General features: G+C 41.4%; 1 protein-coding gene across 2 annotated transcripts in view; it reads right to left on the bottom strand.

Moving 5' to 3' along the window:
* Positions 1 to 12,149, bottom strand: part of PRIM2 (DNA primase subunit 2) — an 89,082-nt gene extending 76,933 nt beyond the window's left edge. For both annotated transcript variants that reach the window (XM_063389415.1, XM_063389416.1), the window contains exons 1-4: positions 11,857 to 12,149; positions 11,030 to 11,133; positions 10,650 to 10,729; positions 5,555 to 5,675 (exon numbers count right to left, since the gene is read on the bottom strand). In XM_063389415.1, coding sequence (XP_063245485.1) covers positions 5,555 to 5,675; positions 10,650 to 10,729; positions 11,030 to 11,133; positions 11,857 to 12,010 — 459 coding nt within the window. In that variant the 5' untranslated portion in view covers positions 12,011 to 12,149. The remainder of the gene's footprint in view (positions 1 to 5,554; positions 5,676 to 10,649; positions 10,730 to 11,029; positions 11,134 to 11,856) is intronic.
* Between the last annotated feature and the right edge of the window lie 353 nt (positions 12,150 to 12,502).

Below are 12,502 nucleotides of genomic sequence, written 5' to 3'. Positions count from 1 at the left end.
AAAGGCAAGTAAAGCAGCAGAACGATGACCACCACTGTGAGACTTGAATATACAGATGTAAGGAACTTTGCAAACAAATTTGTGACATTTTCACGGACAAGGCAAATGGAACTACTGTCACCTTAAAATGCTGTTGAGTGTTGAAGAGGAAAACAAACAAACAACAACCACCCCTAAAAAAAATCCACTACCCACACACACAGCACTTTGAAGGTAACCACAGAACATTCTGTCCACCTGAACAGAAGAGACTCTAAGACCATCCCCAGGGAGAGAAAGTGTGACTGGTTAAGGTGAAGAGGTCTTGTGGCAAGTTTTCACAAGAACCAAGTGGAATGGACCCAGAAGTTCATTAGATGTTCCAAATCAGCACCAAAGTTCACAGACCTACAGCTGCAGATGCTAGAAGGAAAAATCTTCTGTTTGATGTCTAAGAACAAGTGGCAGGTCTTGGAGACTTAAAATTATGCAAGGCAAAGCAGACAAAATGCTGAAACTCAGATTGAGGGCTTCAAAAGAGATATTTCTAACCACATCAAGAACAACTTTGTACTTGAACCCCAAGTATCGCTCACCTGTAAAACCATTTTTTAAATATAATTCCCTCATATCCTGAACAACTAACTTTGAGATTAAAATATTTTCTTCAATGACTATAATATTTAAAATATTCACAAATTTCCCTTTAAATACCTTTAAATCTGTTAGTGCCTTTTACTGCCAGAAACTGTCAGGCATCACTGATATAATTACTCATTTATAGTAAGATTTTAATACTTTAATCTCCTAAATTGATGTAAATCTCAGCTGCACACCTATGTTTGCATATTCTCTTTGATGGGCTCTGTCACCTTAAATGTCAGCATTTACTCCTCTTGAGTGCTGCTTGAGGATTCCTGATGCTCCCTGTGTGACTGACTTTGCACACAGACTATTTAATATGCCTTGAGTGCTGAAAATTACATGCCATGCATAAAAAGCTTCCATATTTATCTGGGTGATGGGAGTACTGTCGCTTAAACACCTTGATCTTTCCCTTTTTTAATATTTAAAGTATAAAACAGACTAAAAACATTCTGAAATACCTTCAGAACCATTCCATTATTCCATCCTTTTACTGTGACAGAAAATGAATCAATGTATCTGGGTAAAATCCCCCTCAAGCACAGATTTATTCTTGCTTTCCTTTTACTCTCACCCCTTTTCAACACTATTCAATATCATGCACTCTACCTCTTGCTCATGCTGGCATAAATTGGTAGGTATAAACAATAATATTTCAGACTACTGTAAAACTTTGAGCACCAAAGCAATGTTCCACTAGGCTGGGCAGCACCAGATCAGGCATCTTCCACACTTGTCAGAGAAGAGACAAGACAAAGCTATTCCTAGTGATTAAATACAATCTACATGTTAGTAGTTCAAAAAAGTATCTCAAATACAAACTCAAATCAAGCTGCATTTTTTTTCCAAGAAATCCAGGTCCCAGAGGCTTCTTACAGAATATTAAAGATGGACTAACTTAATCCAGTGCCATTTTTGTAAAAATCTTTCCAAGGAAGAACTTACGTAATCCTCAATTTCCATGACTTACATTAAATGTAGAGAGGCTTATTTTCATAAACATTGTAAAAATTTTGAATTGTACTAATCCTGTGCATGTTCAGACGTATTCATCATACTGAAGTCGTCATGTTTAGCTTGAGTATGGTGAGGTTTACAGCATTCCTTTTTAAAGTGAGGGCATCTTTATGATCAGGTAAAACTCTCCAGAGCAGGCATTTATTAACTGTATTAAACACTGTGCCACATATTTTGCTTCATCAGCAATACAAATGTCAGCCACTGGACATAAGAAATCCTATTAAAAAATTAAAACATTAGTTTTCCTGAAATTCCATTTCTATTTTTAATTACAGAAAGCTCTTGCTCTTTGATTAAAAATTTCTTTAACCATGAGATGAGAACTACTATCATATCAAACTCTCTACAGCTGACCATCATATAAAAAAAGCTTTGGAAATATGGTATTTTTTTCTTCTAGTTGTTAACAACTTCATTCTTTCCAAAATTTGCTAAATAAGATCTTTTTATTAAGTATTCAAAGATCTTAAATACAGAAAGATCTTAACAACTTCTTAGGTATTATCCATTAGTGGCATTGAAGATTTCTTGATTCTAGAAAGCAATAAGTCTCAATCCACAATTCACAAAATCTGAGAAATTAGTCTGCAAAACCCCTGCAAAATATATATTGTATCACCTTGTCATGCACGTAAGCAAATAAGAAAAGGTAAGAGGTGACAGTTATTAAATTCTAAATTTTAGGTTCACTTTATTGGTGCTGTAAATGACAACAAGTGTGACAAAACTGTACAAGACAATGCATTTATTCCTCCTCCCCACAAAAGAGTTGACCAGTTCTTTTAATAAATACTGAGAATCACTTCTTCCAGTGGTTCTTAGAATTGTTAACATTGCTATGCCAGACTAGGCCTCATTCAACGTTCAGCAGTGCTGGCCTTTCTCAGATTACAGCTCTGAAACTAGAAGCATTATCTAGAATATGCCAGGCACCTCTCTTCTCGGTAAAGAAATTTAACTAATGGTTTATTAGTGCATCATAAGCAATTGCAAGTTCTGTAATAAAATTTTTATCCATTTGCCCACATAGAAAATGGATTGTAACATCAGAACTTTCTTTTTCTGAAGACCATCTCTTTTTCTAACAGGTAGAGCACAAAGTCTCTCTTGTTTTACGCACAATGAGGCATGAAAACATTGTAACTTCTAACAGGGAAGCATGAGGAGAATAGTTCCTCCTAATTTCCTTTTCAAAGGAAGTATCTCCTTTTACAAATAGAACATTGAGAAAAAGAATGCTGCTTTTAGAGTGGCCTTACTTTTGTAGTGGCCTCTACATAGCTCCACAGCATTTAGACCTGTCTCAAATACATATGGAATTCACTAGCAATATTCAAATGTTTTACACATGATAGTGTAACAAAGGATTAGTTTTGTCTAAATTCCCACGAGAATTGAAAGCAGAGGTTGAAAGCAGAAGTAGGGAAGTAGATTTTCAATGAAATTATCCTTTTTTGCCTCAGCAGGAGTAAGAAAGTGATACCTTTTTAATCATTTTGACATATTGAAGGCACATTCAGTAGCACAGAACCAAGCCATACTCCTAGCTATTTCCAGCAACCTGCAAACCTTAATTTATTCTTACAAGCCCAAATGCTGAAACTGACAGGACAATATGAGCCTGGGGAATAAGCAACAAAAATACAGCTCCACAAACACACCAAACACACTGAAAGGTCTGCTGAACTACAGAATGGCATTTCTAATAGTCTCTCAAAGACACAGGAAAGCTTCTGCTACTCTTAACACTGCACAAATCCTATTTACCAACAAGCACTGATGCCAGATATTTTAGTCCTGCAATATAATGTACATCAGCCACATCTTAGAATATTTAGGTTATTCTAATAAGCAGTATTTAAGAGAAAGGCTTTCTCAGTGGAGTGATGATTGCGTGTTAATTTTGGATGACGTAGTTGCCAAGCCACTCCCCATGATGTTTGAGAAGTCATGGCAGTCAGAGGTCCTAGGTGGACAAAAAAACGCAAACATTGTACCCATCTATAAAAAGCTTAGAGAAAACCCTGTGAACTACCAACCAGTCACTCTCACCTCTGTGCCTGGAAAGATCATGGAACAGATCCTCCTAGAAGCTGTGCTGAGGCACATGAATAACAAGAAGGTGATTTGGGGCAGCCAGCATGGCTTCACCAAGGGCAAGTCCTGCTTGACCAAACTAGTGGCCTTCTGTGATAAAGTGACTACATCAGCAGACAAGGGAGGGGCTAGAGATGACATTTATCTGAATTTCTGAAAAGCTTTGACACAGTCCCCCGCAACATTCATCTCTCTAAATTGGAGAGAAATGGATGCAATGGGAGAACCATTAGATGGATAAGGAATTGGCTGGCTGTCTGCATTCAAAGGGTAGTGGTCAATGGTTCAGAGGGTGGACATGGGTGACAAGTGGTGTCCCCCAGGAGTCCATACTGGGACCGGTGTTATTTAATCTCTTCGTTAATGACAGAGCCAAAGGGATCGAGTGCACCCTCTCAAGTCTGCAGATGACACTGAGCTGAGTGGTGCTGTGACAACCTGGAGGACAGGATGGCAGCCAGAGGGACATGGACAAGCTCAAGAAGTGGCCCAGAGAATCTCATGCAGTTCAACAAGTGCAAGGTTCTGCACCTGGGTCAGGGCAATCCCTGGTACAATCCAGGCTGGGGAATGAGCAGGTCAAGAGCAGCCCTGATGGGAAGGACCTGGGGGTGCTGGAGGATGAGAGGCTGGACATGAACCAGCCTTGTGCACTCACAGCCCAGAAACCCAACTGTGTCCTGAGCTGCACCAAAAGCAGAGGGGCCGGCAAGAGGAGAGATGGGATTGATGGCCATAAACTAAAACACAGGAAGCTTCAACTCAACATGAGGAAGAACTTCTTAATGCAGAGGGCTGCAGACCACTGGAACAGGCTGCCCAGGGAGGTTGTGGAGTCTCCCTCTCTGGAGGCATTCAAAACTCACCTGATGCATTCCTGTGTAACCTGCTCTAGGCGACCCTGCCTTGCCAGGGTGATTGGACTGGGTGATCTCCAGAGGCCCCTTCCAACCCAAACAGTTCTGTGATCCTGCCCCTCTGCTCTGCTCTGGTGAGAGCCCACCTGCAGTGCTGCATCCAGCTCTGGGGTCCTCAGCACATGGACATGTTGGAATGAGTGCAGAGGATGGACACCAAGATGACCAGAGGGACAGAACACCCCTTGTAATAGGAAAGGCTGGGAGAATTGGAATTGTTCAGCCTAGAAAAGAGAAGGCTTTGGGATGACCTAATTGTGGCCTCCAGTACCTGAAGGGAGCCTACAGGATGGAGAGGGACTTTTCACGAGGGCCATGTGGTGACAGGACAAGGGGGAATTGCTTCAAACAGAAGAACTAGTTCAGAACAAAGTTTAGACTAGTGAAAAATTCTTTACTGTGAAGGCAGTGATGCCCTAGAATAGGCTGCCCAGAGGAGTCATGGATGTCCCAAGTGTTCAAGGTGAGGTTGGATGGGACTCTGAGCAACCTGGTGTACTGAAAAGTGTCCCTGCCCACAGCAGGGAGCTGGAACTAGATGATATATAGGGTCCCTTCCAACCCAAACCATTCTATGACCTATGATCTAATCCACCCAAAATTTTGATTCAAAAATACTTATCAGCTTTAGTAAACCTTGTTAACTTACCTGTGTAATGACACATTTTGTCAGTTGTGTTTGTAGACTGAAGCAGACTGAGCTTCTCTTGTCGTAGCACAAAATTTTATTTATCACGCACACTATTCCCCAAGTTTAGAAGTTCTGTGTGGTTAGGTTTTTTTAAAACCATAACTGCACTTTCTATTTTTTAAACACAACTGCTAAAACTATCTTAATGAATATTTTAAAAAACAACAGACATGTGCAACATAAATACAGAAAGTAACATACTTACAGCCTCAAATGATAAGTTAACATGTTCCAGGAATTTCTGCATTAAATCGCCAGTTAGTTCATTGAAGCGGTATCGGAAGAGATCCAGTTCTTGTTGAAGAAACCAACGCCTGAGATCCTCACTGCAAAAAGAAAAAAATTAAAAAACCATTTTCTGAATATACATTATTTCTTTGCTTGAAAACTAGACTGCAAACCTAGTGAACACAACCCCAGTGCTGACTTTGGCATGTGACCCACACACTGAGAAGCTTGGAAGTGAAGGCAGGAAACCCTCAGTAATGCACACTCAGTCAGGAAAGACTTGTGGAGAGACAATACTTTTTACCTGTTTTGGATAAAAATACTCAATTGTAGGTAACATTCTCCCTTGGTATTTAAAGGATAGTTTTTTTCTACAACATGGACATCTATTTCTTCATTGTACCATTAACATCACAATTAATGTGATGAGGCAAATATACTTTAAAGGCTACTTCTTTTAACTCTCACTTCTGGTGTATCTCCAGCTGAAGAAATATGTATGCATCTCAGGAAACATGACCATAGTGCACCCTATTCTAGGCAACAAATAGCCGGAAACGGGCAAAAGGAAAATATATGGCAAGGAAGTTGGGTGAGGAACACAAACAGAACACCTAACTCTTGACAAAAGAGAAAATGGGGTTAAGCAACTGCAGGTGAACAAGCAGAAGAACCAACAGGAACACAGGGACAGGAGTCAGAAGACAAAACAACACTGAAGCCAATCCAAGTACTCTAGGTACTTATGGAACTCTTCACATCCTAGTGCTCAGATTCCCAGGCATCAGCACACTACTCAAAGCTACAGCAAGCAGGGACCAGAGTGGCAGTAAGAAAACTCACCCCATATGTGCAAGGACAGAATGCAGATGATGCTGCATCTCACTGCCACAGAGCATTCTCTTAAACTGTCCTAAGAGCTACCTGTGGGCCACTGCCATTGCAATACACAGAGCACAGAAATACTGCAGTCTTGTATGTTCTCTTTACAATAGTTAAGCATCTTTTCCCATAGGGAACATGTGAATCACAACAGAGTTGTTTGTGGTTTTGTGGACAAAACCTCTGTGTGAAATATGGCTTGAAGAAAATTAATTATTAGTTAAAATAGCCAAACAGAAAGGTTGTTAAGGTGCTTTGTAAAATATAATCCTGTGGACAGTCTCAGTGCTTGGGATGTAATAATAATCAGTGCAAATTAAAATGGAAGTTTGATGGATGCAAATTAATGGAAGTCATTAATGCCTTAATGACTGATCTGTTGCAGTTCTTCTGTGGCCATCTTGGACTGTAGTTTTATCCTGGGATGTGACAATTTTTTCCATTTTCCTTGATTTACAGTGCATTTGTTTTCCTGTGGGAGGAACCAAACAAAACACCACCACCATACACACAAACATAAAAAACCAAACCAACCACAAACACAATCATTGAAGTGTAGATGTTAAGAATATCTCCTCATTTTTTGCCATATAACTTCCTTAACTTTCTGGTGCAGATTACTCAACGGTTTAAACGAGTTCATAGATTCCCAACTATAAAAACAATATTGAAAAACAGTCTCTTTCATATAGGGAACAGCACTTGAGGGGCTGGGGTTGGAATAGAAATACTCTTCACCCCAAGGAGGGGTAGGAAAAATCAGCATACTTGTTAGGAAGCATGAATATAGAAGTACTTCAGGAAAGGCATGTAAATGCTTGTAAATCTGGAATCTAAGACTAGTAGCTCACGTTCCTCAGTTAATACCAGAGTTCCAACAACTTAACACTGATTTATGAAAACTCTGGGCATGGGCCAGATCACTGCTTGACCAGGCAACCAACACCAATGGATTACTTAGAGTTTAAGTGTTAAAGATTAGATAGCAAGGGGAACATGGGTACAGATAAAACACATAAGGAAATGCTATTCAGCATAAAGAGGCAGCAATTTTAGCAGAGAAGTCTAATTTATCATACAGAAAAAAATGTCAGGGAGTAGTAAACAGGCCTTGCTAAGTTTGAAAGAGAATTTATGTCCTTGTTATGTGACACAGACACAAATCCAGCAAAAAACACTTTAAAAAGGCATAAAAGTATGTTTGAAAGTTTCCTGGATAAAAGAGCTTTGCTGTCAGAGCAGAGGTAAAATTTATTTCTTCCATCCTAAGAAAGTAAAGTGAAAATTATGCTCCTGAGACTTTCAAGGTTCTTCATAACTGATTTGCTGTGATGAGAGATGCAGTAGACAAAAGCAAAAAAGCACAATCCTGTCCATGTGCAAATAAAACTATCTTTACACCTGCATCTGCCATGAAAGCAAATGAAGCAAGATTATTCTATTTCCTTGTCTTGGCAGATCTTAGTGACATTAGAAGAGGTGTGAAAGAAGGGTATGGATGAGAGTGCTATCTTGAGACTGTAAATACCCTATCATACAGGAATAAGCTTTAAAGTCTTGGATTTCAGAAGGCAGAAGAAGGAAAGTCAAGAGATGATGACTGCCTTACAAATTTAACTGACCAGAATGGAGGAGCTGATCACTTCAAGATCACATGAAAACCAAATCAAAACAATCCAATTTACAAGTGAGGGCTGACAGAGACTAGAAAAGAAAAATCAATATAACCTTTTACCCCTGGATGGCACTGTTGGCCAACTAAAAACTGAAAAAGCGCTATCACAGGAAAAATGTAAACACACATACACATAGCTGTCTCAGGAACTGAAATCATCCCGGTTTGCAGTCATGCATGCACTTTTTCAATCACTCCTACCTTAACAACTTTTTCCAATTAACCTAATGATTTGTGCCAAGCTTATTTTTCTGACCTAGTATGATAAAAACTTGAAGTACAGTATATTCTATTTGCCTCCCAATTTTATCTTCTGGGAACTTGCCAGTTGTAGACGATAGGAATATCCCCAAAGCAGTTGCTTTTCAAGAGAGAACAGAGAGCACTGGGTACAGGCTCCCCTCCCAGCTCTTAGTGTGCTATTTTCCATGTTATAAGTAAGCACTAAATCCACCTTCTCAAAGTGCAAGTAGAAAATTACTAAAAGCTGCTTTATCAAAATGCAGCAAGTACATATATAAATGGGAACCCAAAATGACAGCTGCAAGTTGTCTAAAGGATGTCTCAGAGCTCTGTCCAAACCCTTCTCCCTCTAAAGATGTCTTTCCCTGTCGATTACAAAGCCAGCAGTCTTTGCTGCTGATTCTGTGAGCTTGCATTCATTTCTGCACAGCGCTTCACCTTCAACAAGCTGCCCACTGCTGCCCTGCCTACAGTCTAATTTTTAATTCACTTCCCTGAAACACAAGCTTTGAACAGTATCTCCAATTTGTTACTAAGCAAGAACTTCAGTCAGAATCTCACCTTCCACAAGAACAGAATTTTCATCAACTACCAACACCCTCAAAGCATCTCATCTCCCACAAAAAAAGTAATGGTCTAAATAATCTAAATAATAACTAAATGTTTAAAGCAAAGTTCTGGCTTTGGAATTAAGCCAAATTGATTTTTCAAAATGCCACTAATACACACCACTGTTTTCAGGGGCCTTTTAGACCCCAGACTAATTGAGGATATAACTTTTCAGGGGGTTTTGGTAAACTTACAACACAAGTAAAGCAAGATATTATCTTGTGAAAATCAGCAGGACTAGTATGAGGCAGTTATATAATATTAAGGCAGTTTATAAAAATACAACAAACATGGGCACTAGAGAAAAGGCAATATTACACTTGTTATTTACAATCACAAATTATACATACAGAATACAGAAGGGATTTCAGTTGCAATTCTGTTATTCAATCTGCTCCCTTCTTTCAGGATTTTGAGCTACACTATCAGAGCCACAGAAGTGAAAGCTGGTATTGGTCTCCACATGTACAACCTGTTCCTCACCGTACATGCATCATGGATCTAGCAGCCCATTAATCACACACATTGACAAACTGGCTTCAGCACAGCCCAGACGTCTTTTGAAAGGACAATAGGATGGGACATGAATGATCTGGGAGATTTCAGGGTGTTTAAAAGTCACCCAGGGCCTGTCATGGGGAGGTTTCATCCATCAGGAGGCAGGCTTTTGAGGCCTTGGCTACTTCCTAATCTGATCAGATGTTCTGCAGCAGGAATACAAAGTCATTTCAAAGAAAAGGCCCATCCATTCCAGCTCCATATCCTGGCTTAGACCACAATCCCTCCTACTCACCCTCCCTGTCTGCTTTTGCTTAAAAATCTGTATCCATGGCAGCACTTCTGTCATGCCAGTTATAACAGTTATAACAGCATTTTAGCACAGTTACTTAATTAAAATGACCTGCATTGTAGCCTTAAGTACAATCAAATGAACAATTCAACACACTTCATATCTGCCAGTTTTAATTCTAAAAAGACTGCAGTGATAAAGGGTAAAGAGTTCACACAAATGTATAACAAAACTACTTGCAGACATGAAGCACTCACAGCCTCTAATTTCATCCAAAAACTACAGGGGAAACAAAAGAAAAAGTGTTTTAAAGGACCAAGTTTTTGCTTGAAATTTCACAACAAAAAAACTTCAGTGCAACCAGCCACAGCAATGAGTATGGACAAAAAACAGAGGCAGGAGATGAAACCTCAAACTCAGATAATATTTTTAGTCCATCAGAAACAGTGCTCTCTGTACAATAACATAAAGCCTATTTAAATAATCAGGTCTTTGGTCAGTTATCAACAGTTAGCACATACACACGTTAAACTATGTTATCAATCACTGCAAATACCTGACAAACAGTTAATATGGATGTGCTTTCATTTAAAAAAAAGGCTATAAAGAGACTCAAATCAATTGTATGTGTTTAAAAGCCAAAAGTTTGTAAGTTTTTTAGTTATTACAAAATCCAGATATTAATTCATTCCACATATCCCTTTTCATCACAATTGAAATCAGATTCCTAGCAAAAATCTTCTTTGAGCCTACCTCTCTCTTTAGTAGCCATGCAACTCTAAAGCATCTGTAAAGTCTATAATAAAGCACTGCAGTATCTGTATACATTTAAAACTAATAATAAAAGTACACCATAGCCCAAAAAGTACTTACGATTGGCAGTAGGCAAGGCGTAGTATGAAGTGAGAGATATGATCTTTTCTTCTTGCCTCATAATCATCCTCAGCCAAAGCCTACAAAACATATTCTTATTATTTCAGAGAAATAATCTCTCCCAGATTAAAAATTCACAATCAATTTACCATTGCTGTTCAACAGTGTATTAACAGTCATCTTTTAGACAATAAATACCAACTTATTGAGGAAGGGGGTTACTCTAAAGAAAGAAAGATACACCTTCAAAGAAAAACTACACCTCTGACAAAATGACAGAACTGCAGTTTTAGAAATAGCATTTCATCACTTCTGCTTTTATTGATTATTCTTGAATGGTATAAAGAAAATAAAGTGCAAGCATCTTGATCTCTACTCACTCTGTAGGGAAACTTCAGTTTCCGCAGCTCAGCCTCCAGCTTACTCTTGTAGGTATCAGTACCTCTTACATAGCTCACACCGAGACTTTCTACTACTTTAAGCACTGGGCAAAAAACAGAGAAGGTCCATGTTAGAGACAACACGCTGAAATCAAACTAAACGTATGACAGCTTGGGGAAGGCACAAACTGGGTAAGGCCACAGGAACTGCTTTTAGTGGTATAAGGAGGAGAAGAGTGAGAAATACGGAGGATGAAGTGTGGCCCTGAGTCCTGAACAGCTGGCCAAATTCTGGGATGCAGACTGTCTACAGGGAGAGGGAGACAGCTAACTCCGATGGATCAGTCCCAGAACATCTTTAATGGATATTAAACTCTAATGGAGTTTAAACTCTAATGGAAACTTGGATCCAGCAGTTTTCAGGACTTCAGGGGAGCCCCTGCCAGCCACAATGACCTGAAATGCAGTAGTGAGACATCAAATATGTCCCAACACCTACATAATGTGCTCATAATGTGCTCATAAAACCCCCCCGTGTAAACCAAAACTACACAATCCCGACAGCTACAATACACGCTCATTGTGAAATCTGTCTCAGCTCTCCGGAACGCCCAAAGCAATGGGGGCTCACGGCAGCACGGGCAGCCAGCCCAGCACCCGTTTATGTCAGGCGAACAGAGCATCCAGGCCTGCCAGAAATACACACAGCCACGACAGGGAGGATTCAAAGTATCGAGGGGAGAGAGGGACGGGAGGAAGGAGAAGAGAAAGGGGAGAAGGGGGGAGGAGGAGGGTGCAGCAGGGAGGGAGAGAGAGACACTACTCACGCCTCAGGCGGTCGACGGCAAAGCTCTCAAACTCCACCAGAGGGATGCTTTCCGTGGGGGGCTCCAGGTAAAACTGCAGGCTGTGAGGGTACTGGTCCCGCCGGTCTCCAGCCAGCAACGCATGCTTCTGCCTCTCTCGGCTGGAGAACTGCATCTCCCTCGCCTCAGGGCTGCCTCTGGCCCCGTCCCGACCGCCCGAGCCCCTCTCCCGCCGCTCGGCCCGATGCGACCCGGCGGAACCCCAACCTCAGCCCGCCCGGCCCCGCGCCCCGGCTTCCCGCGCTCCGCCGGCCCCGCCCACTTCCGCACAGGGCCGCGCCTCCTGCGCGGCCATTGGCTGCTGCAGCGACGTGGGCAGGGCCATATTGGCAGTGCCCACACCCGGCATGGCGGTCCCGGCACGGGCGGGGCGGGGCTGGCAGTGCCCACACCCGGCATGGCGGTCCCGACAGGGGCGGGGCTGATAGTGCCCACACCCGGCATGGTGGTCCCAGCACGGGCGGGGCTGACAGTGCACACACCCGGCATGGCGGTCCCGGCATAGGACGGGGCTGGCAGTGCCCACACCCGGCATGGCGGTCCCAGGTATGGCGGGACGGGGCTGGCAGTGCCCACACCGGGCATGGCGGTCCCAGCACGGGCGGGG

Source organism: Prinia subflava, chromosome 2, assembly GCF_021018805.1.
Source record: "Prinia subflava isolate CZ2003 ecotype Zambia chromosome 2, Cam_Psub_1.2, whole genome shotgun sequence".
In the NCBI taxonomy this organism is placed as follows: Eukaryota; Metazoa; Chordata; class Aves; order Passeriformes; family Cisticolidae; genus Prinia; species Prinia subflava.
Note: the sequence above shows the minus strand (reverse complement) of the source record. Positions and strands in the feature narration are given on the sequence as shown.